This window comes from Hoplias malabaricus, chromosome 1 (assembly GCF_029633855.1).
Source record: "Hoplias malabaricus isolate fHopMal1 chromosome 1, fHopMal1.hap1, whole genome shotgun sequence".
NCBI classification, from domain to species: domain Eukaryota; kingdom Metazoa; phylum Chordata; class Actinopteri; order Characiformes; family Erythrinidae; genus Hoplias; species Hoplias malabaricus.
Window position 1 is genome coordinate 6,294,309 of NC_089800.1, and position 26,250 is coordinate 6,320,558.

The 26,250-nt window shown below is 43.7% G+C and overlaps 1 protein-coding gene across 1 annotated transcript in view; it reads right to left on the bottom strand.

Annotated features, from left to right (window-relative positions):
- Positions 1-2,311: 2,311 nt before the first annotated feature.
- Positions 2,312-26,250, bottom strand: part of otud7b (OTU deubiquitinase 7B) — a 40,494-nt gene continuing 16,555 nt past the window's right edge. Inside the window, exons 2-12 of the mRNA XM_066645019.1 lie at positions 15,068-15,250; positions 13,717-13,887; positions 12,222-12,452; positions 12,012-12,113; positions 9,966-10,093; positions 9,593-9,699; positions 8,635-8,762; positions 7,859-8,008; positions 6,436-6,550; positions 5,336-5,420; positions 2,312-3,967 (exon numbers count right to left, since the gene is read on the bottom strand). Coding sequence (XP_066501116.1) covers positions 2,522-3,967; positions 5,336-5,420; positions 6,436-6,550; positions 7,859-8,008; positions 8,635-8,762; positions 9,593-9,699; positions 9,966-10,093; positions 12,012-12,113; positions 12,222-12,452; positions 13,717-13,887; positions 15,068-15,152 — 2,748 coding nt within the window. The 5' untranslated portion in view covers positions 15,153-15,250 and the 3' untranslated portion in view covers positions 2,312-2,521. The remainder of the gene's footprint in view (positions 3,968-5,335; positions 5,421-6,435; positions 6,551-7,858; positions 8,009-8,634; positions 8,763-9,592; positions 9,700-9,965; positions 10,094-12,011; positions 12,114-12,221; positions 12,453-13,716; positions 13,888-15,067; positions 15,251-26,250) is intronic.

Here is a 26,250-nt window from a genome sequence, read left to right on the forward strand (position 1 = left end):
CGATATTTTCAATGTGTTTTATTTCTTTATTATCATTAATTATTATTATTTTTGCAAATACTATGCAGTATAACAGATGTCACACTTTGTACAGCAGCGTTATTAATCCAATTAATCAAACCCAAGTCCAATACAGAGTCTAAAATAATCTAGCTGAGATATCTTTCTAGAATTACTAGCATCTGTTATTTTCTGAGCTAAATGCTAACTAGCACTTTTCATAGCATATTGTTAAAGGTAGCTCAGCGTTTATCAAATCTAAAGCTCTGTATTAAAATCAATAGATTTAAGGGAAGTTTCTCAGACATGGATTAAGACTAGTGCTGGAATACACGGCATTTTGAATGGTGATTTTCCATTTAAAAAGGGGGACATAGTCCAGGTCTAGGCTTAAACCCTGTCTGGGGACCCACCCATTAAATGTTCTTCTGTCAAGTACAAAAATGATTATTGTGTGTGGTGCAGATGTGATGGGTTAAAAAGCACTGGAAAAATTCCTTAATGTTCCATAAAGAGCCTTTTTTTAACCAGCCAACGCAATGGGCTATATTCTCAGACATATACTCAGATACCAAAGCAGCATTTCCCTTTAACAGTAACATCCAAAACGGTTCACGTCACATGAAACAAATTAAATAACAAATAATTTATTTTCAACCATGGGACAGTTTCAACGTGCAGGCCTGTAGTAAAAGCAGTATTCAATGAATGTGGCTTCATGAAACTTATGGACAAAGTAGACTGATAAATTTCCCATTGCGTGACTTTACCAGTGCATTAACGAAGGAGGAAAGGAGGGGGAAAAAAAAAATTAAAAAAAGGATAAAAGTAAAACAAAACTGACATGAGTTCAGTTCAACAATCTCCACAAGGACTGGACCAAGACTGAAAAAGGCAACTAGGAAACAGCAAGGTTGAGCGCAACACAGTGGCAGCTAAAGAGTAGTCTGCGAATTAGAGCTAAACTCCGCCACGGAGTTTTAAAACCGTCTCCACCATGGGACAAAGCCACGGTCAGACAGCAGAACAGTCTAGTATCAACATCCTCCTCCTCCTATTCATCATCATAATCACTCCTTAACACAACGTAAGAAACGGCATGCAACCACACACAACTTCTGGACATTAGAAAAGTGCTTGAATTTGTGCAGAGAAGTCCACTGACCCAGCTTTAGCTTTTGGGGAGAGGGGACAAAACCAGCATGTCTGGGGGGATGTTTCTGCTATATACTGCCTTAAAAGGAATTTCTGACTTCTAATCAAGTACTTTAGTAGATAAGGTTAAAAAAAATAGCAATGTAATGACAGTAATTAAAATAATCTAACGATAGCAGGATGAACACTTTAAGAGAACTAAGGTAGTGTTTTCAGTGAGAATAAATTAATCAGAAACGACTGATAGAATGAAATGTTGGGTTACCTGGGAGGGGGGCGGGGTTAGGGAGTTCAACCCAAACTGAATAAGCAGCTTATTTACCCCAACGTTCACAAATACAACTTCCACCAAAGGGACACTACGCTAGCCGTCCTTGGTTTGAACACATGTACCTCAGCATCTCCTCGATATAAAAAGAAGCTGTTACCAGTATCCACTAGGTTCTGCTCCTTGACCTGAAAAATCACCACCGCAAAACTTCACATAAAAGCAGTATTAACAAATGCATCCATTACCTTGGAGTGACTTGTACTATACAGTAAAACCTTTGGCTGACAAGGTTTTGCTCCTCAAGAGTTGATCTAAGCCTGGAGCGTTTTTGGAGGTACGTAATGAGAGAGCACATAGTCACAAAAAATTAAAATAAAAAACATAATTAAATAAAAGAAAAAACTATTCCTGCTGGCCCGTTTTCAGCAAGTCAGGACATGGCTTAAGAGAATGGGGTTGGGACTAAAGCTTTGTGTTATTTGGGTACAGGTCTTTAACCAACCCAACATTGAACTGGCTGACATTATTATGTGCTGATGTCTATAAAAAAAATGCTAATGCCTCGTTACACTGAAACCATACTCGTCCCTCTCTAACATGCTGCGAATGGGTCACTGAATGTCCTTTGTACATATATATGGAGCTGTACAGTGTGCATCCTCTGGTTGTGTTTGATGTTAAATGTAAGTGAAGGTGTATTTGCATGTAGTGTATTTTATGCAATGCACGGCAGCGTTTTCATGCCCTAAACGGAATCGTACATGAACATGTACGAAGACGAAGCACAAGAGAAAAAAAAACCAAATAAAATAAAATAAAAAAAAAACAAAAACAAAAGGCGACAGCGCCTGCACCAAGCTCCTGGCTAAAATCCACTGCAAATGTAACAGGTCACAGACGGACACCCCAGTTTATGTCAGCAGCCTTTTCATAGTCGAAAACGGCTGAGCAGATTCCCTCCAAAAGGAAGCCAACAAAAGGAAGGTCCCTTTAACGTCTGAAGCAAGATCCTCCGAATCAGGACGGGAGGTTTTGAGGCTCCAGAGGAGAAGAGGGCACCACAGAGTCCTTCAAAAGGCCAGATTAGGCATCCGTTCAGAACCTGTGTATGGCCGGCTCTGTTTCCCTCCTCTTAAGCTCCTCCCTGTAGCAGTATGAGCAGTAATTGCAGGTTTCCGGGTGTCCATAGTAGTTGCAGCTGGGCGTCCGGCACCGGATTGACTGCAGGCTTGCCAAGCCGCCTGCACTGCCCAGTGAATAGTGCCGGACAGGTGGTGGCCCACTGCGACTGTCTAAACCAGAGCGAGGGTCCTTTAGGCCGTTAGAATAGCCGGCACCTTGTGAATCGCTCATAAAGTCTGGAGGCTCCTGCTCGTGACTGTACGAAGTAAAACAGGGTGTTATACGTGATGGGCTGAGCACGGTAGCGGACAGGGCGGGGGGGTGATACTGGGGGTGGGGAGGGCCTTGTGCCAGAGGGCAGTGGCGAGGCAGGGTGGCATAGGAAGGGAGGCCAGGGTACGTGGAGGGAGAGCCTCCAGCCAGCTGCCGCCTGGCATCGATGTACCCGTGCATGTGCAGGTGCTGGCCCAGTGGCGCCGGAGACTGGTCAATGAAAGTGGCTCTGGGAATGGGAACCACACCAGAATACATGGATGGGCTGAAAGAGGCGGATTTGAAAGTAGGTGGGGGTCCGTCTGTTGCATCCTCCTTGATCTCAAAACTCCGGTAGCCCAAATCTGATGGCTCTTTCTTGAGCTGTACCCCATTTGGGGTTCCAGACTTGCGTTCAGCCTCCCTCCTCTGCTCCTGTTCTGCACGAAAACGTTCTTCTGCATCATCCAGGTACCTCTGGATCATCTCTTCCTGATATGGCTGCCGGTTGCTGGTGGTCAGAATCCCTGCAAAAATGTACCTCCTCTCGCCCTGCATGGCTGCACGCAGGATGCTCAAGCTCACCTTCACGTCCGAGCTGTACTTGTACGGGTCGCTCTCGGACGAGCTGCTGTTGCCGTTCTGCCGCTCACTGCCAGAGGAAGGTGAGCCTTTCCCCGAGTCTTCAGAACCAGTTTGGACAGAAGGCGAGCCGTCCTTGCTGCCCTTGCGACCCCGCAGCGAGCCCTTCTTCTTTTCTGTACTCTCCGTTGGCTTGCTCCCACTGCCGGTTGCTGCCTTGCCAGTCATTAAGCCACCAACGTTCTTCTTCAGCTTGCTGCCTAAGCTCTTACCAAAGCTGCCCAGCTTGTTGGCCACCGAGTCTGCTCGCTTCTTGTCTTTATCCTTATCTTTGTCCTTCTTGTCTTTCTTCTCCTTGCCTATCGTCCCAGTCGTTCCGGCAGAGCTGTTGCTGGATGAGCTCGAAGAGCTGGAGGATCCACCACCAGATTTCACCGCTCCGCTGCTCCCCGTGGTGCTGCTTTCTCCGTTACCGTTTGAACTGCTGCTCACAGACTCCTTATCCGATTCTCCAGAGTCGGGGGGCGTGCGGGCGTCCTCCCCAGCCGAAGCAGTGGGAGACTCCGGTTGAGCGAGTGGGGCCTGCTATGGGAGGGAAGAGAGAGAACACATACATACACATTAATAAACCAGTGCTTTAACAAACTTTCTTGAAATTCTCTTTTATTTTAATTTTAAATTGTAATTTGCAGGATTTTTGAACAAAAATGGTCCCAAAATGAACCATTATTCCTTGTCCTATAGGTTTTAAGTTTTATTAGGACACTGATCTAAGCCAGATCATAAAAAACTGGTCACATTTGTTACTGCTTTTTTTTTATTTTATTTTTTTTATAAACAATCTAGTTTTTCTAGGTGAAGAATTCCTTTCTAGATGAACAGGCGAACAAACACAGGCAACACGTTTCAAAGGCTCCACAGAGCACAGAGAATAAGTGGTGGGAAGGGTAACCAAATGTGTCATTTTAACAGCAGAGCCCTTTTATTAAAAACAATACATAAAAAACATTTTCACTAATTAGTTTTTCTTCTTTTTACGTTAGCACTAGTCTGTGAGCCATTCAACATAAATATTTCAAATTCCACGGGACTAAGCTGAGGTCATGTTAGCTTTAACGTTAGCTTAAAGCTAGCATGTTAGCGTTAAGGCTATGGTTACACCACATGTAAAAGTGGCCAAATTCGATTAGTTTTTTTTGTTTGTTTGTTTTTTTCCATTGAACGGCACAAACCATTGAATCCGACTTTTTTTTAAATTACATTTGGGCTACTTTCATACGCGTTGTTGAGATCCACATCTGATCTGTGGCAATGTGACACTCACTTCGGCCGCTGAGAACGATCTCCGGATTAAGGTCCAGGACATTTTCGTTTTAATCTGAGGTGTTTAGAACATGGAATCAGCCTTTTCAAACATTTCTGACCAGTTCAGAATATTGGGAAATGAAAAAGTTGTGACACTTCTTAATCTAACTTGGTATTTTGAACAGAAGACCATCTTTTAGCAGCTCTATAATCAGTTTGATATTGTTCATGTCGTATGAAGCTGCATAAATGTGGATCATGGATATATTAAACTCATTATGCCAGCACTTGTCTAGTTCTCTCTGGAGACTAGACATAGAAAACTCCATTCACGTTTTAATATCCTTTACAGTCTTTAATTAATACACTGCTTTAAACCTAGAGCTCATTTGGAATAAAAAAGGGAGGTTTTGTTATATTTCCTTGCGCTGAGAGCTGGAGGCATCATCCTATTGTGCATGAGGGTCAGTTTAGGAGCATGCTCCATTCAGGCTGATGCCCCCGTGGTCATAGATGGTGTAGACAGCAGAAAAAGGAATCAGATTTGGGCCACTTTTACCTGCTGCGTGAACGTTACAAGTAGTATCTTGTGAAACAGGTATGATTCTTGCTCAGGTATGTCTGCTGAGGAGTGGAGATGAAGCTCACCTGTACCTCGCACGGAAGAGGAAGCCATGTCACATTCATGTAGGTGTGCAGCAGGTGAAGCTTGGCCTCTAAAGATAAAGTAACACTGGAAGAGAAGACACAAAGGAAGGCTTAGAGGATCCTTAATATAGATGCATCACAGAATCCTCCTTCGTGAAGTGAAATATTTAATAATTCACTTCTTCAGCTTCTTGTACATCCTCAAGCTAATACGTGGTATACAGGAACTACATGAAGAACAATATAAGGGAGAGGTTATTTAACACACTGTAAGTGGTTTACAAGAGAAAAGCACACTCTGTTTTTCAGAATGTGTGTCTGTAGGATGTTTATAACGGCTACTTGATGTAAATGCTTTCTTAATGCAAAAGGTACCTGAAGGTGCCAGATAATAAACAAACAGCTCTGTGCTATTTGCAGGTTCCACTGCGTTCCTTTCATAGTAAGCATTTAGAGATAATCTCCACTAACGATGGGACTAGCGTTGCTAATCTAGTGCTTCGGCCAATCCCTGACAGTGACAGCAGGGCCAGAATCCACAAAGCATCTTAAAATAGAACATCCCTGATCCAGGAGCACATTTCTCCTGTTCTTCAGACTTTCACTGTTGACTGGCAACATTAAAAGCCAGTTCTGAAGGCGGTACACTTTAAAATAATGTTGTATATTTATACAGTAATCAGGTTTTTTCCTCTGAGCCCTGACCCAAACATACCCTTCTGTCCCATGTTGGCAAGGAAGAAGAAAGCAGAATCCACCCTGTTGTTCTTTGTGAACACGGCCCCGAGTCGCATGAAGCCATCGCTGTCATTCTGGATAATGTATTCAGCCCGGCCTGGCATTAGTGTGCTTACTGCATCTCAAACTTTGACTCACGCGGCCTGAGTCACTCTACAGCCTCACAGTACCACAGTTAACATTTCTGAAGCATCTTACAGGGTACAATCATCTCGTCGCCTCTTGGATTTGTTTGAATTCATAAGGCTCTGAAAGCCAAACTGAACCTAGACGTGTGCTGAAGTCACAGAGTAGGGGGAGTTTTCTGAACACAAATATGTCTAATAAGAATGGGACTCCAGTAAATACAAGGGAATCTGTACCTGGCTAACATCACATTGTCAGCGTCATCTTTGCCCCATTCCCAGTCCTTGCCAGGGTCCACAGCAAAGTGCACAGGCAGCATCTTATAATCGGAGTCTGTCAGAGGAATCACCACTGCGGGGGGAAAAGAACAAATAAAAATTGTGTTGTATACTTTAAAGCAACACTATGTAGTATTTGCCATATTTGCTCCTGGGCTCCCTCTACAGGTGAAGAGTGTAATTAATTTTTACAGCACTGTCCAGAAATCCAGGGGTGGAACGTATATATTTATCCAGAGTAGCAAATACAGAGGCCCTGTTCTCCCTGTTACATGTCAGGGAAGCATCACAGTGACTTTAAAGCAGTAATTCTGAGGTAAATATACCACCTACTGTTGCTTTAACCACATATTAATCTTTCAGTGTTAAACTGCATCGCACCCAGCCTCAGATTTAAATCTACTCATAACTCTGGTTACCTCAAACACTGGAATCTAACAAATGTGTGAATATAACAGGGTTTTTAAACGTGGGGTGAACAATAAATAAAAATTTATTGAGTAATAATTGGGCGGCACGGTGGTGCAGCAGGTAGTGTCGCAGTCACACAGCTCCAGGAGCCTGGAGGTTGTGGGTTCGATTCCTGCTCCAGGTGACTGTCTATGAGGAGTGTGGTGTGTTCTCCCTGTGTCTGTGTGGGTTTCCTCCGGGTGACTGTCTGTGAGGAGTGTGGTGTGTTCTACCTGTGTCTGCGTGGGTTTCCTCCGGGTGACTGTCTATGAGGAGTGTGGTGTGTTCTCCCTGTGTCTGTGTGGGTTTCCTCCGGGTGACTGTCTGTGAGGAGTGTGGTGTGTTCTACCTGTGTCTGCGTGGGTTTCCTCCGGGTGCTCCGGTTTCCACCCACAGTCCAAAAACACATGTTGGTAGGTGGATTGGAGACTCAAAAGTGTCCGTAGGTGTGAGTGAGTGTTGCCCTGTGAAGGACTGGCGCCCTCTCCAGGGTGTATTCCCGCCTTGCGCCCAATGATTCCAGGTAGGCTCTGGACCCGCCGCGACCCTGAACTGGATAAGCGCTTACAGATAATGAATGAATGAATGAATAATTAATAATACATACAAATAAATAAATAAACACAACACAATGCGCAGTTGTGAACACAGATGCAGTGTTCTGACTGAACCACAAAAGTAGACTTTAAGATGCATCCAACAGGTTTTATTCAGGCCATTTAAGGCCTTTGACTTTAGGTCAAATAATGAATTACAAGTTATTTATATATAATATATTTAAGTATAAAATATCAAAAAGTGTCTAGACTTTAAATCATACTCATAATCCTGAATTAGATCAGAGGGCTGCAACAAGTACACAGCTTGTACACAGTTTATTTATTTAAACTAACTGCAGGAAACTAACAAACAAACAGCATGACCTCCATACCTTGCTCTTTGGAGCTGTCCTTCTGCTCCATTGAAACCAGGGCTGAGAAGTGTGCTTGGTCGTAGGCGAGGACCAGCGGAGAGCGGTGACACTTGTTACCCGGTACTTCCAGGGGTAGATAAATGCCACCAAATGGGATTGGGGCAAAAGCTGGAAAGTATCACGCAACAAATTACTAAGTAGGCAAGGTTACAAAACAGACTGAACTTTAAACAACACATGGCTGACCTTGCATTTATCTCACCATGAACTTCAATGTCTGACAGGTACAGGCTAATTTACCACAGGACTAGTTTTTACAGAGCTAGGCTTATGGTTGATTGATGGTCTGTGATGCCCTTATTGATTTTTCTGCACCATTCAAACTTATATTTACCACAGTATATATTACTATTTCCCTCTCTTGCTATCTAGGTCTATGATTGCCTAGCAGTCTATAACGCTTAGAACCGTCACAGACAAATTTTACAGTCTACAGAAACACCAGAGCAGGCCACTGATGTGTTTATGTACTGGAAGTGGAATTACAGTGAACTCTGGTGTTTGATCGTTTAAGATGGAAACAGGAGAGAGAGAGAGAGAGAGAGAGAGGGAAAGACAGAGAGCGCGAGAGAGAGAGCACGAGAGAGAGAGCACGAGAGAGAGAGCGCGAGAGAGAGAGCGCGAGAGAGAGCGCAAGAGAGGAGAGACAGAGGGGGAGAGGGAGAGGGAGAGAGAGACACAGAGGGAGAGAGAGAGAGCAAGAGAGAGAGAGAGAGAGAGACATAGCTACATACCCTCTCCTCCAGAGTCTCTCAGCATGGTATCTGCCACCACAACTATAGGTCTGCGGAGGACGTGGGCCAGCACAAAAACGTGAAACTCCTCTAAACTCTCATAAACCGGCTCCTCCTGAGACTCCACCCTGCAAAGCATGGACAGTGACTTTAATACAGTGTTTATCTGCAGTGTATGTAGTTTGTACAGTCTTGACACTGAAGACCGAGGGGGTATATTTAATCTGTCTTGAACTTGCAGTGTGTAGTTATGTACAGCCTGACAGTAAAAACCACAAAGTGTACGGCCTTCCTGAACTTTTGGCGGACTTCCCAGCTTAACCACACCGCTGGAAAAGCCAAACCTTCCCCGACATGGATTTCGTTTCCCCTTCTGTGTTTGAAACTGAATTTATGTCATCTTAATTTATGTTTAAAACAAGTCCTCGGTTAAAAAAAACAATAAAAACTTTATGTAAAATTAGGGATTTTTGCTCATTGGCTCCCCCTAGTGCAATTCCTATTTGCAGCACTGTACTGAAACGGGGTACAGTGCATCTGCCTTCAAAAGTTACATAGTGCAGCGTCTGCCGTGCCGACCCCAGAGTAGTAACGACAGAGGCTTGGTTCTCCCTACTGCATGTCAGTAAAGCATGACAATGATTCTGAATCTGTAACTTTAAGGTAACAATATTTACGTAACGTTCCTTTAAAAGAAATAAAACAGTTCCTATAAATATAGGCTTAAAATTACACTTATAATACAGGCCAAAGAAACTCACTACAGCAAGTATCTGATGGTGTGTTCATTTGTAATTACTTGGTATATATCAAGATTACCATTAAATGGTAATGAACTGGAAGCTAGAGGAGCAGCAGATTGAAACCGAGGGTGAAAACACTGGAGCAGTTTTTCTGAAAGATGAAAGAAAGTAGGGGAAAACAATGAAATAAAATAAAAAAATTTAAGTGAACAAACCCATTGGTGGCATTGGTGCTGTAGTGTATCCTGGGTTCACTAGAGGCCAGCTTCAAAAGCTCATTCCACTCCTTCTGCCACTCCTCCTCAGTATACACCAACCCAGACTGCACACAGAGAGAAACTGCATGAATATAGGCTAACAGTAGCAGGCTAAGGGAATGAAGACCTCAAAAACTGATTATTATGTGTATTGCATCTTATCAGGTCAAGTGCATCCTTTTAAAACCATCTATAAACAGCTCTAAAGTCCCTCTAACCACCGAGGATAGATGTACAGCATGTAAATTAATGTACAGCCTTATACCACAAAATAATCACTAACTAATGAATGAGTTAACAAAGCGACCACAGCAGGTGGGCCTGTGCTCACCTCTTTGTTCTGCATGGTCTGCTGCCACCTCCACCTGCGCTTCAGTGCTTCCCTCTCCTGGCCATGGTCCATTAGCGCGTATAGAGACTTTCTCAACATCAGGTCACGGTCGTGGAAGCCCCACATTCCTACACACAGATGTAGAGAGAGTGAGAGTCGATACGATATCATTCCGATATCAATACAAACAACACAAATGCCACAGAAAAACTGCTCAGAACAAACAAGAAACATGACAACACCATCAAACAAACATCTGACGAAAACCTGTTCAAAATTATATATATATATATATAATTAAAATTATATTATATTTATTATTAATATTTAATTATATATATTACATTGTTATTAAAACTTATTAAAATTTATATTGCGATTTATATTGATATTGAATTATTGTCCAGCCACAAAACATAACTGAAGGTCCTTATGACTGTGGGATGCAAGTGAACATTAAGAGGAGTGTCTTCTTCATATTTACAGTGCGCACTCTTACTGGGTTCTATACCACATTAAAGGCTAAGCACCACTTAATGGTCCTCCATGAATATTTAACATTATTGTAGTTACTGACAGATATAAGTATGAATTAAAATGAAAATAGCAGCTTAATTTGCTTTAAAACTGACAATTTTATTAAATTGACGGAAAAACCCGAGCTCGCTACGGAAATTCTCGAACGCAGCCGTGACGTCACTGGTGGACAACAGCTGAACAACGCCGCGGTAAAACACCGTTATGACTGACTGTTATGACAGTATCTAGCTAAATAACCAACATTATTCATGACAATAGCCTAGCAATAAGCTAAACTCAAATGTAGAGGTACCGTTATTCTTGTAAATGTGATCGAAGTCGAACTCGAATTCCTCCGACACTATAAACCTCCGTAATGCAGCTACGTAGCCGAGTATAATCTGAGCACCGAGTTTAGCGAGTCAAGCTAACGTTAACTAACATCAACTAAAACAGGCGAAGTGAGTGTCCTTACCCTGTTTACCTCCATGTTACAGAGGCTCTTGAACACCTTTCGTTGGTGTCCTTACATGCCCATATTGTTGGAAAAGCGCCAGTGAAATGAGCTACAGATAACGGAGTGAGCGGATGGTCCTTTCCAAAGTGCCCGTTTAAAGTGGACAAATTTAGTCCATTTTCTGGATATTTTGGGATCTTTGGGCCATTTGTTCACAGATATCCCACTGTACATTGAATGATTGCAGCCAAAAACAACACACCTTTTCGTCATTTTACATTAAATTAAGTGCAGCTTCTAGAGTGTTGTCCACCATCTACGTCACAGGCAAGACGCCTATTAGAGTTTCCCAACACCGTTGGGGGGGGGACCAACGGTCTTTTAAACCTTATTCCTTGATTTAGTAAGAAATAACGTGTTTTCTGACTATCAATAAACACAAGTTAGGAACTCAAATTCCACTGTATTTATTTGTTTGACACTTTCATAGAGCTGGTGCTTAGCCTTTAAAGAGGAGCTGGATGTGATTTGAGTGGGCTGAGAAGTTTTGGGAACACATTTCCAGAAGAGATTTGAGTGAGGAACTAACTAAAGAAGTCAGATTTGGATGCCAAATTTGTCTTGGCCGATTGTGTGAATTTAATAATATGGCACCGTTATCTTAACGGATCCAAGTACTCCTACTCTGAGAGGGAATTAGTTTTTTCTACAAGGAATAAACACCTCAAATGTCCTCCAAGCACAAATGCAGATAAAAGCATGGAAACTGATGTATAGGTGTTAATGGACTCATTGATATTTTTCTTTAATTTATTACTAAGTCACTAACTCACACTAAACTGTTACTGCAAAAGGGACACAATGTTTACACACAATTTTGACCAATTTAACTGCTAGCATTTTGGGCCAGTATTCCTCTAAAGCTAGAAACTTGAGGATGCTGACCCCAAGAAGGGACTTCACAGTCATCGTGTTTTAACCCGATGTCTGACAGAGGTATCTTCACCTAGAAGAGCATGTCCTTGGTGTTCTGAGCAGGTCTTTGGATGAGTAGCAGATAAGACACTCACCTAGAGAGGCAGCGTGGAGGAGACAGTTTCCATCTCCACTTGTGGCCAGAGGTAAAAGGCTCTGGCAGCCTGTCCCCAGCTTCGTCCACCAGTTCAGCCGACCTGTACACAAACACTGTGGCTTAAAGCATGTTCCACCACTTTCAGAGATTTGCATCATCATTGTCTGACCTCTACAAATCTTATTTATCGACTATAACTTTGACTGACCAGCGTGCTCGAGGGCCACCATCATGGACTGCTCGATGAGGTCTCTTTCGATGAAGCCGCGGAAGTCGTCTCTGTAGACGGTGAGGTCAGGCAGCTGGAAGGTGCAGACGGGCGTGTCCAGGAGTGGCTCGCTGCTGCCACCGCAGCCCGTGCTGGACACATGAGAACGGGCCAGAGACACAATGGTGGAGCTGGCATGCGAGATCCCTCGAGATAACCGCTTCTCCGTGGCTGCAAATCAATAAATACATATGATACAAGGGGTCAAATTTATCAAAGGCTTAGAAACTACATACAACAGGGTCCTTCGTGACTTTTATACCTTGAAGCTAAAAAGAAAGTAAGGGGAAAACAAAGAAAAACAAAACATATATTTCTTTAACATTAAATAATGAGATAAAAACCCAAACAATATTTTATTCCAGAAAATGACGATATAAATACATATTAGCCCTTTCCTTTATTCCTTTATCATGAAAAATGACAGCAAACGTCTGAATCTCACCATCTACAGAACCCTGACCTACAGAAAGGTTAATTAAAAAGAGCAGAATAAATGAGGGCATATTATACTACATTTTCCCACAAATTAACACCATGAGCTGCGAGGAGCAAAGTTCTGTTTTTTAGTTTCGCTCGTCTTCCGCGTTCTCGTTTTCTGTTTTCACTCAGTGCTCTCATTTCTCCACGCTTGTTGCTCTGGTTGTGCTCTGTTTAACCTTGTCTTTGCACTCTCACGTAGCAGGTACAGTGCCGGGATAGAAGAGATTCAGTAGAGGGGGGGGTGGGACAACTCTAGTCTCTGCAACTGATGTTGTAGCGTTGAATAAGGCAGTCCACGATAACTGTTGTTGGTGGGCACTCCAGATACCCAAACTAAAGAGCAAATGCACTGAACAAGTGCCGCTTTAAGTGATTTAAGCTTGATTAAATGCAGCTAAGTATGTACGGTGGCGCAGCAGGTAGTATCGCAGTCACACAGCTCCAGGAGCCTGGAGGTTGTGGGTTCAATTCCCGCTCCGGGTGACTGTCTGTGAGGAGTGTGGTGTGTTCTCCCAGTGTGCGAGTGGGTTTCCTCCAGGTGCTCCGGTTTCCTCCCACAGTCCAAAAACATACGTTGCAGATGGATTGGCGACTCAAAAGTGTCATTAGGTGTGAGTGAATGTGTGTGTGTGTGTTGCCCTGTGAAGGACAGGCGCCCCCTCCAGGGTGTAATCCCGCCTTGCGCCCAATGATTCCAGGTAGGCTCTGGACCCACCTCAACCCTGAATTGGATAAGTGGTTACAGATAATGAATGAATGAATGAATGAATGTAGAAAATACAAATATCTGTGGACACTAATATGATTCCAGTATCATTCAGCATCCCTTTATTGTAATATTAGCCATGTCTGCTTTCCCTAGGCAAGAAAACGAAGAGCGTATGAAGAAATCGCTTTTCTCTACAGCCGGTTCTGTTATTCTAGCTAACAGTAGAGAGCAGTGTGGCTGTACCTTGCACCACCTCGTCCTGCCGGTGCAAGAGCGGCCTGCCCACCCGGGCCATGTCCCTCTCGGCTACGGTCTGCTCCCTCTCCTCCGGAAACGAGTAGGTTAGACTCCCGGCATGCACCTGCCTCAGCTGCTCAAAGTCGCTCAGTGCAGCAGTAAGGTCCCAGTTCTTGCCTGAGGTGGAGAAGAAGGCAATGTTAGAACGAGTGTAGAGTTTGAGTATTTTTAGCAGAAACATCCTTTACAAGGAACCTATTAATTTGTCTGTTTCAAATGCCGTGAACCAGACATTATATCCATCACCTAATGACCTGCATGTGTTTGTAGTTATCCTACGTTTACCACATGGTCCCAAAACGGCACATACATTTGACCAGGAGCCTTCAAAATAGTTTTCATTCAAACTTCCACCTGTGTGAGAGATGAGGAGGGGAGTTTGAATATTAACTGAAATGTCAATACAGCCGCATGGCACACAGACATTCCTCTGTGGCCTCCTGATCAAACAGAGCCCTGCACTGCCTGCGCATACTGCAGGACAACATATTTTTAAACTCATATCCTTATCTGCAAGGAGCGTTGCTAAGCAACATGCATCGGGTTTGTCCTGCCTTTACCTCACTGCGTACATTCGGCATGGAGGACCTTAAACGACTGGCTTCTGCCTCATGAACTCACACTTATGCAGCTGATCTAGCCGAGCACTGCCCATGATTTTTAATTTTCTCTTTTGCTGCTGGTACAGGCACCGTGACGAGAAAAGAATAATCAATTATCTGAAACTGGATTTGAACAGTCCTTTATTCACGGACATGTCCCGCTTTTACAGCACGGGCCTCAAAAGAGGCTGAACTTGCCTTCTGACATTTTTGAACTCTGTACGCTGTTCAAGTGGACTTTCCTAAGCCACTTTGGTGGACCTGTTTACTTTTGTTGTGGCACTGCGCAGAGAGTCTGTTTTAACACGTCAAACAAATACAAGGATCCAAAAGATCATCTAGCCCCTCTCTCATGTTCCTACTGTTCCCACCCTCTCACTGTTGCTGAGAAGATGGAGTGAAAATAATTAGCCATGGATCAGTATCTGGATGCAGCTGCTGCATTTGAAAAGGTCAAGTGTAAACTTACTCTGTCCTGATTGGATGATGATCCAACCACCAAGATCGGATCACAGTGATTAGAAGTTAATGCCAGGCGTAAAACCGGGCCCCAGACTCGAGCAGCAGAAAACTAGTCTCTGCTTCAGGCAAATATCATGCACCATATTCCAAGCTGAGCAGGAATTAGTTGACGACTGTTGTCCAATGTGAATATGAAACAAAGTAAGGAACAGTGTGTGAACAGTGGCCCTCACCTTCCAGCAGATCTCTGGCCAGTCCAGGTTCGGCTCCTGTAGAGCGGACAAAGTCGGATAGGACTGCGTCCATATCCAAGGTCATGTGATCATGAAGCAAAAGCGCTGCAGGGGGGCATCAGGGCAGAGAAATACAGAGGAGAGCAAGTCTCCCACAAAACACCAGCAAGGGTACCACCACTCCTGGGGGGGGAGAGAGAGAGAGAGAGAGAGAGAGAGAGAGAGAGAGAGAGAGAGAGAGAGAGAGAGAGAGAGAGAGATATTTAGTTAACAAAATAAAAGGAGACGGCGAATATGGACAGACCTCACTGACCCCATTCTGAGGCCTTGGCACAGCATGCCATGTGTGTGCATGACTGAAGCTCCATTGACTCCTTTAGTCACATGTCTCCCCCATGATCACTGCTGTGGTGCTGCAGCTTAGCTCAATGGCACAGTTTGTGTTGTCTAGTGGGAGACGTGGAACTAATTCACAATAAATACAAACGCACGACTGCAACAACTGTTTAAAACCTGTACAAAGCTTTGTGTCATAACCAAGAGCTAGGCTCGGTGTTTCAGGTTTTCATCTGATGTAGAGCCTTTAAGTCCCGCTCTTCGTCTTTGTACCAACTTCTAAAGTGTTATTTAGTTATTTAACCTGCTCAGATTGAAAATATCACTGGATAAAATGAATTACACTTGGGCTTTCAATGACGGTCACTTACTGGACACCGTCAGCTGGACATGTCTACACAGCTCCAGGGGCCTGGAGGTTGTGGGATCGATTCCCGTTCCGGGTGACTGTCTGTGAGGAATGTGGTGTGTTCTCCCTGTGTCTGCGTGGGTTTCCTCCGGGTGACTGTGTGTGAGGAATGTGGTGTGTTCTCCCTGTGTCTGCGTGGGTTTCCTCCGGGTGACTGTCTGTGAGGAGTTGGTGTGTTCTCCCCGTGTTCGCGTGGGTTTCCTCCGGGTGACTGTCTGTGAGGAGTGTGGTGTGTTCTCCCTGTGTCTGCGTGGGTTTCCTCCGGGTGCTCCGGTTTCCTCCCACAGTCCAAAAACACATGTTGGTAGGTTGATTGGCAACTCAAAAGTGACCGTAGGTGTGTGTGTGTGTGTGTGTGTGTGTAAGTGAATGTGTGTGTTGCCCTGTGAAGGACTGGCGCCCCCTCCAGGGTGTATTCCCACCTTGTGCCCAATGATTCCAGGTAGGCTCTGGACCCCCCGCGACCCTGAATTTGATAAGCGCTTACAGATAATGGATGGATGAATGGAAGCTGTCACACTTTAACCTGGTCTTTAGACATTATTTTGCCATTTAATTTTTCTAATAAAATAAATCTGACATTTTCAGACAAGGTTTAAGTAATTAGCCATGAATTATGATCGGAAATATTTCAGGTCTTTATTGTTCTTTAAGTACAATGCTAATAAATATATATAATAATTAAGCTTAGAAAATTATATGCAGATAAACAAACAAATAAATCAGTCCAGCTCACCATTGCTCTTTACCTCCCACCATGCTGCCTGAAAGGCTGAGCTCACACAGAAGGTTAGGTGAGGAGTCAGCACGTGAAGGCCCTGGACAGATGACTGGAACAATGCTAATATCCATAAGAGTGTCCACTCAGCCTGAGCACACAGAATAAACGGGCAGCGCTGGATGTCACCAGCAACACAGCTATGGCGACTGAAGATTAAAGGTTGAGCAGAGCAGACCTATTGACCCTGAGATGAGTAAAGGGCAAAAAGCTCCACAGGAGAGCCATCAATGGGGAATAAGACAAAGACACCAGTCTGTGGGCCAGAGGTGATAAGGAAGTCATTAAAATGTAATCTGGACAGTTGCCATACATGGACAGCACGGCGCAGCACACTGAAAAGGACGACTGTACCCTGGAGGTGACATCATCCTAACATCAGTGAAACCGAGATCTTTCTGCTGAAACTCATTTGGACTTTCCAGTGGGAAGGGAGTATGTTTGACACTGTCTTTTACAATAACTCTGCCTCTGATACCGTTTCAGAACACCGCCTCGTGACTCATGACTTCCCTTTTCTCTCTTTAATCAGTCTCTCCCTCTCTCCCTCTCTTTCTTCCAACACAAAAGACATGCAGCTACCTGTGTCATGAAGAAATGAAAAGTTCCATAAAGTCCCTTTTCAGCAAGGGAACATCTTCAACCTCTGCCTCACTCTCTGGCAACTGCACCACCGACTCCACAGAGAAAGAGAGGTCAAAGATAAGTCATGGTTATCATTCTTATATACGTAATAATAATGTCGAAGAACACCATTCCCTTCACGTCTGCACAGGGCACTAGTCCATCCCAGGGCCTTGTTTCCAGAACAGTTCTAAAAAATTAAGAACACTATTAAAGAAACGAATAAACATATGTTTGGGATGTATTAATATAACATAAGAACATGAAGGATAAGAATTTGGGAGATCGTTGGATCGGTCTGCTGCAGTTCTTATGAATTGTGTACATACTGTGTACATATTAAGACTCTTGGGACACCGATAATGTAAGTCGGTGCTTTAAAATGTACGACTACTGAATTAAAACCAAAATAATTCGTTATTCCATACATAAGATCTCCTCCTTGAAAATAAATAAATAAATTGAGACATGCAAAGCCAACCATAATGCCATAGGAAAGCCTAACACGCTCGGAGGAGAATGCAAACTGCCCAGATCTGCTACATACAAGTTAACAAACGGCAGAACACCAAATATCACTACAACCCACAACACAGATGCATTTTTGGGTGTTGTAAAAGAGGATGAATGAATGAATGATAGAATGAATGCCTAAAGAGTCCATAAGCAATTCTCACACACACCCACACACACAGGCTGTCCCCTTCAAAACAAGACCAAATTAGAATTTTCTGTCAATAATCCTCATGTTTGTGTAAAGTACTTTCAAAAAAGCAAAATAAACAAAAAAATAAAAGTACAAGTAAAAAGTTTATGTAAATATGTTCCCTGTGGATCTCTGCTTTGGTCGTGTAGCTTGGGCTCTCAGCTTTAACGACACGTCAATTAAGTCAGGGGTGACGCTCAACCAAGCATCCATGCTAACAGACGCACCCCGGGAGAGTCGACACAGACCGTTAATTACGGAAACAACAAATCAAAATAAAGAACAATCAAATTAATAAATAGGTTTTCAAAGCTTAGACCCCTTTCACTGTCTGCCCTTTCCCTACTGAGACCATTTAAACACAGGAGGGGAGTGAGGGAGGCGGCTCCCTCTTTCCAACACGTCTGGCCTAAATATCAGAATAAAATCGAGGCGAGTCCCAACCTTTTCCTATTAATTGAGGGGTAAAAAGCCATTTGGAGAGGGTCATGAGATTAGTTTGTCACGAAGGTAACATGTAAAATGTTGCCATTAAACTTAGATAGTTTTTTTTTCTGCAGTAAAATTAATAGTTTTCCTTATGGAGAGATTGGGGTCTTTGAAGATTCCAAAGGAAGATTTCAAAGAATATTCCAAATTATATTTAGAAAAGTTCCTAAAAATGTTTAGTCGTTTTGATCACATTTTGACCACTGAAGATTCATTTCATTCATTCATCATCTGTAATCCTTATCCAATTCAGGGTCGCGGTGGGTCCAGAGCCTACCTGGAATCATTGGGCACAAGGCGGGAACACACCCTGGAGGGGGCGCCAGTCCTTCACAGGGCAACACACACACACACATTCACTCACACCTATGGACACTTTGGAGTCGCCAATCCACCTACCAACATGTGTTTTTGGACTGTGGGAGGAAACCGGAGCACCCGGAGGAAACCCATGCGGACACAGGGAGAACACACCAGATTCATTTCAATATCTTTTAATAATTCTGAAGGCTTTTCAGTAACATGACTTCATAAAATTGCCTCTAGTTTATTCACTGCCTCAAGACTTGGGTATGTAACTTCAGGTAGAAAACGAAAAAAAAAAATACCTTTAAGAGGTTACAAACCAGAATGAAAAAGAATCGTGATAAAAATCGAGATTGTGATCATGCAAAAAAAAGTAGTGATAATGTATTTTTGCCATATCGCCCACCCCTAATTAGAACTGTGTGTTAGATTTATTGTCCCAGAAATAATTGAGGTAAACAATATTATTGTGATTTTAAGGCCATTTTAAAACACTGACACAACTCAATTACAATCCTTTGAAGAGTAAAGAACTTTTTAGCAAACGTAGTTATTAAGAATATAAATATATTGCAGTTGAAGTTTAAAAATATACTAAATAATTAAAACATGGTAAAAGAAACCACAGTTGAGATCAAAGCAAGTGAAATAGTTGATAATATAATTGTGACAGGCCTATATTTTATTAAATATTGTTAGAGATACATACACACAGGCTCTATACATAGGGAAGGTAAATATGACCCTGACTTGTGTCTGGGATGCTGCCGATTTGCTGCGAGACCAGCTAGATCACCAAAACAATCCCCACTGAATAAACAGATAAATTAAGCTTCACTTTCACTTCAGATCTGAACAAACCTAGATAAAGGGTTTCTATCTCTTTCCACTGTGAGAGCACAACTCGATGCTAGGAGCCGGAAAGGATGTGGAGACTAAAAACCCACCACACAAATCACAACCATGTTGTTGCTTAGGTTAGATTTCTGCCTTATAAACGAAACACACACTCACAAAGCCGACGCATCGTATTACTGCTGGATCAATACTTTGTGGGGACAGGTCAGGGCAGGGCAGCTAACGGCCGCTCGTCTGGTTGGAACAAGGTTGATGATTAAGCACGGGTGTTGGCCCAGTGAAGTAAAACGTTCAAAGAAAGCACAAGGATCAGAGAGACACGTAGGCTCTCGGCTTCAAGCATCTTGCAGTGAAAATAACGGTCTGGCTCAGAATCGGAAGCAAAAGCAGAAACCAAAGTTAACTTTCTCCAGCATGAAATGGACGCCAGATACAGTTTATATTCCCTTTCAGTCAGAGAAAGGAAGCCTAAGGAAAGTGTCTAGATATCAAGATACTCTGCTAAATGCAGCTTCATCCATTGCAACGATGAGTTCAAAAGAAGTGACATACTACAGCTGAACTGTAGTATAACATTTAGGTGTTACCAATCAACTTTTGTACCATAAAAACACAGAAATCTCATTGTCCAACAAACTCCTCCCACCTCCCATACACATCAACAGATTACTGCTTCACTGTTTCATTGTGGGTTCGATTCCCGCTCCGGGTGACTGTCTGTGAGGAGTTGGTGTGTTCTCCCCATGTCCGCATGGGTTTCCTCCGGGTGACTGTCTGTGAGGAGTGTGGTGTGTTCTCCCTGTGTCTGCGTGGGTTTCCTCCGGGTGCTCCGGTTTCCTCCCACAGTCCAAAAACACACGTTGGTAGGTGGATTGGCGACTCAAAAAAAGTGTCCGTAGGTGTGAGTGTGTGAGTGAATGTGTGTGTGTGTGCGTCTTTGTTACCCTGTGAAGGACTGGTGCCCCCTCCAGGGTGTATTCCCGCCTTGCGCCCAATGATTCCAGGTAGGCTCTGGACCCACCGCGACCCTGAACTGGATAAGCGCTTACAGATAATGAATGAATGTTTCATTGTGCTGTAATTGGGAGAGCCTCTGTCATCACTACTGGGCTCAGCGGTATGCACTATGTACCTTTTGGTAGCAGTGCTGAAAAACTGAATTACAATCTGTAGCTGTAGAGGAAGCCCAGGAGAAAAGATACCAAACCTTACCTAGTGTTCCTTTAAACTGCAGAGGTTCATTCTAAACACCACTGCCAGACGAGAGTAGGCTTGTTTACGGCGGAAGGGCACATTCTTTAATTTCATTTTGGCTAAAGCTTCCCTGTCTGAGCTGTAAATTGGTAAAACTGATCTCAGAGCTGCAGTGGAGGGTAAGGCACAGGTGTAAATTGAGCCATAAATGTTTGCAGGTGTGTTTCGGCTTCATTAGCCTATCAGTATCACGCCCTGCGTGGTTGACTAACACTTAACAACATCTCATAAAAAAACATCTATCGAGGCAGATTACTGTGTTAAAGTGGCATGTTCGCTACAAATGGCCAAGAGGCAAATAACAGCTCACCCACAGACACAAAGGAAGGGATGGGAAGCAAACCGCATCAAACGGTGGTTATTTGTGTATGAATCAGTTTATGGAGTGAATTGCACGAATGCGCTCTGTAGGTGGGGAGTTTTAATGGGAGCGAGCGGGACTGGTGTTGGGTGGCTTTTGCCAGAGCAACCTCAGTCTTGAAGCTGTTCAAAAGGAGCACTCGGCCAAAGAGAGGGGAAGAAAAGAAGCAGGGATCTGTCCTGGCTAGGCAGGCTTTTGTCTGGTTACGTAATGTGCAGTGCTGCCAACACGTGGGTGCTTTGAGATGGTGGGATCACTGCGACCGACACACACCCACCCCCACCCACACCGATAAAGGTCAATGAGGTCATGTCCACTGCACGTTACAGTAACCCACAATGACTGGCTAAAATTAGCTATATTTCATAAGGGCAGCAGAAGAGCTGAGATAAGGCCGTTTCTGTAAAAATAAATTTCTACACCATCTTAAAAAGGTACGTAAAATCAGTGTAAATGTGCTTTTGGGTAAACAAATTTTTGCTTGTTTGACAGGTATAGTGCACGATAATTAATATTTCAGCTTCCTAAACAATGTAATTGTGCCAGAGTTAATGAGCCAATATTAATCTGCCGTCCCCGGGGTGGGTTCTCACTGTGTAGTGCCCTAACGTCTTCAACAGCTCAACAAGCAACCTACAAAACAATACAATGATCTAAAGGCACAACTGTGGAAGCTAAAGTGGACATATTCTACCCCTTTTCCACAAGTGAACACAGTTCTTGGGTCTTAATAAAGGCTATGACAGGATGTAGCCAAAATACCACAAGGATCAAACAACACAGCACCATTTTCAACAGTCCTGTCTTGAAAAGACAGGTTTCAGAGCCTGCTCCTTTAAATAAGAAAAGACCACACACATGGCTCCCACACTTGGAGCAAGGAGAGGAAAGGCACACTGAAGCTCCGTTTTAGATTTGTTTTTGGCCAGTTTTGCAGTTCTCAGTTCTGGTCATGTGGGTGTTACATGGTTTATCCCCGGCCTCACTCACATGAACGTGGGTCCGGTGCCGTGATTGAAGACGCTCAGCTTGAGGGAATGGTAGCTATACTTCTGATGTGTATGCACTTGATGTAGGACGCTGGGAAAAATCACATTTTCTAACTTGGGTTGCCCACAAAAAAATTCATGAAAATGTCATCTATAAAGCAACACTAGGTAGAAGTTTCACAAATCATTGTGATGCTTCATTGACCTGCAAGTGAGAGAATAGAGACTTTGTTGTTGCTACGTCAGGCTGAGCACTGCAGAAACTGCACTATGTAACTGTTGGAGGAAGGTGGGGCTTTGGGAAATTATGTCCCCTCCCTCCGCACTCCCCCTTGATTTCAAAACAATGCTGTAAAAGTAAATTACACAAATATAAAACCAGATTTTATCATTACGTCATCATTTTGGGGATGTACTGTCAACTTAGGTGCTTACTAGGACCCATTATTTAACGGAACACTAGGTAAGATTGGGCATTTTTGCTCCTGCAACTTTAAGGGGGAGAGAGCAAATGTTGCAGGAGCAAAAATGCCCAATCTTACCTAGTGTTCCGTTAAATAATGGGGACCTAGTAAGAACCTAAGTGACAGTACATCCCCAAAATGATGACGTAATGATAAAATCTGGTTTTATATTTGTGGTGTATCATTTCCAGCGGTGTAAACTCAGCAGATCGGGTGAAAACTGAGCTCAGGTTTGTGCTTCACTTTGACGTTAAAATGTCAAAATGGTGTAGTGAAATGTCTCTGCTGACAGGTCTCAGAGAACAGACGGCACATGCCTCAGCACTGCGTTAATGAGCTCAGCTGGTGACATCCACAAAGCTCGAACGGCAGGGGGAGATGGCTCACCCATCACACACACACAGACACACAAACACACACTAACTCGGAGGCAAGGACTTGTCGACTCATGCTTGTCGCTGAGCACAGTCATCTTCACCAGGAGTAGCATCTGTCACATTGGTCCTTTGGGCGGCGAGGATGTGCAGCTCCGCCTGCAGAAATAAACCAAGCCTGAGGAAGAATTAGCCAACTCTCAAAGCCCCCAGAACATATGACACAACATGGCTCAGGGTTCAGCCTGAGTTTGGACTTTCTCAGACCACCAACTGGAGAGCATCAGGCCCAAGAGATGAGCTGTGAGCTACACACACACCCCCTGACGAGGCACTCGCTGCACATGTCATTTCCATACCAAGAGGATTCAGCAGAAGGAGAAATAGCAGCCTCCACTGTGATATATTGTGGATTATTCTGAAAGAGGAGTGAGCATATTTTATAATAAAATTCAGAAGACCTCCATTTTCAATTCACAAGAGCTACAATGCTATTTTATTCTGACCACATCCTTGTTTGTATGCCCATTGTCCATTCTCTCAGCTCCACTTACCATACAAAACCAGTTTTTAAAGCCATTAGAGTCACTGCTGGACTGAGAATGGTCCACCAACCAAAAACATCCAGCTGACAGTGTCCTGATGGACGACCAACACAAACTGGGCAACAGATGAGCCACTTTCTCTGACCTTACATCTACAAGGTGGACCAACGAGGTAGGAGTGTCTATGTAGATTACTTTCCCTTGTTTTGTGGAGTTGCTTTTGAGAAGTATGACTTCAGTACAATCTGATACGCCCCTACTGACCCCAGACAGGCTTTGAGAGGCACGAACCAGGGGTAAGCGTGCTCGTGGACGCACAAAACTCTAAACTGGGCCAAGCACTAACGCTAGCTTCTGTAGGAGAAAAGAACCTATTCCTCCAGAGCCCTGGACCTGACAGAGCTGCAGTGAGTCAGCCACAGTCCTTCCAGTCTCCGTCACCAATCCTTCCAGTTCCTTCTGCTCACCGCCTCCTCTTAAAGAAATATGGTGCACCGCAGAGCCAAAAATTCTTGTAAGGCACCACGGACATCGTTAACTGGCGCTGGGTTTCTTTAATCTGCACGAAAATTATGACAAGACGAAACATTGGGGTTTGTCCAAAGTAGCTTTTGTAATCTCCAAATCAAGGCCAGTGAAAGTGACGATAACTGAACACAAAATATCAACTTTCCCTAACGTATATCTCACAATCTTTTAATCAGCAGTTCCTGCTGCACCTGTGAAATCAAATTCCTGAAGCTTATTAAGCAAGTTATAGTAACACAAATAAAGGTGAACAAACTACAATCGGTGCGGTCAGATCTGAGGTGTTCTTCAGCGACTCCAGCCTAATCAGGAGATCATAACAGCGTGTTCCGACACTGAGGGAACAAAGTGAAGAGAGCTCCACTGGCAAGTCAAATAAAAGGTGTGGCAAGCCTTGCAAGCCGCCTTAACTACTGGGTGCTGGAGTAATCAGTTTAGTCATCACACGGATAGGATTATTACATAACGTCCCTGCTCCAGGCTCGCAGAAGTCTTGGCTGTGGTTGTTGAAGATGTGAAGAGAGACGCAGCTCTTAACCCAGTTTCCACCAACTGCTGCGCTGTTGCAGCAACGCGGCTTCCAGCCCTGTAACTCTGCACAAACCCTGCCTTTGATTACTTTTTTAAATGATGACAGTTTAACTAGGTTTATATGAAAGGACACACAGACACTAATAACGCTGTGTACACAGGGTTCACAGATAAACCTAATTAGTAGCTCTTTTCCTCAGTTACAGTTTTAAAAGTAAGGTTCGGGTGTTTACTGACAGATGAAACCAAACACGTTGTTGGTTAATCATTGCACATATCGTTTTAAAGCAGGGTAAGCACAGCATGATGAAGCCGAGATTGGCTCTTAGTCACCAGCTTCTAATTTTAATAATCCATTTTACCTTAAATAGCACCACAGGGATACAAGTAATGAGTTGTTGATAGATCACCTTCAGATGCTCCAGTTGCCTCCCACAGTCCAAAACACATGTTGCTAGGTGGATTGGCTGTGTGAAATTGTGCACAGGCGTGAGTGTGTGAGTGACTGGGTGAGAGCGTGTGAGTGACTGGGTGAGCGTATGAGTGATAAGCTGTCACTTTGTCCAGAGTTTGTTGTGCCTTGTGCCCAATGATTCCAGGTAGTCTGTGGATCCACTTGTGACCCTGATGCCAATTAAGTTTCTGAAGATGAATGAATGAATGAACAAAATCAAAATTAATGCTGCGTGTGGTGGACCCTTAAAATTTGAGTGCGATTTACTATTATTCATTCATTCATTCATTATCTGTAACCCTTATCGAGTTCAGGGTCGCGGAGGGACCAGAGCCTACCTGGAATCATTGGCCGCAAGGCGGGAACACACCCTGGAGGGGGCGCCAGTCCTTCACAGGGCAACACACACACACACACACACACACATTCACTCACACCTACGGACACTTTTGAGTCGCCAATCCACCTACCAACGTGTGTTTTTGGACTGTGGGAGGAAACCGGAGCACCCGGAGGAAGCCCACGCAGACACAGAGAGAACACACCACACTCCTCACAGACAGTCACCCGGAGGAAACCCACGCAGACACAGAGAGAACACACCACACTCCTCACAGACAGTCACCCGGAGGAAACCCACGCAGACACAGAGAGAACACACCACACACCTCACAGTCACCTGGAGCGGGAATGGAACCCACAACTTTCAGGTCCCTGGAGCTGTGTGACTGCGACACTAACCTGCTGCACCACCGTGCCGCCCTTATTATTATTATTTTTTTTTTTAGATATTGTAAAACGTTCTAGAAAATACTGTGATTATCTTCTAGAAATCTAGTTTCTATCGGGTAATTGTTTACAATAATTCTTGCAGTGCTTACTTTGGTGGAATTTAATGGAAGGAAACAGAACAGTCCAATCAAAATAAGCAGAGAGAAGCCAGGAAGTCATTTTTGTAACATAGACAAAGCATGGGTTCAACAAATATCCATTCATTCATCTTATGTAACTAACGCAGACAGTTTATGTTTATGGTGGCATCCCACACTATAGACATGGTGCCATTACAGGGCCTCACACAGTCACTCACATAATCACACACTTAGCCATTATTAAACATTGTTAATGCTACATTAAAAACCATGAAACGCAGTGATACAGTGACTAGCATAACACT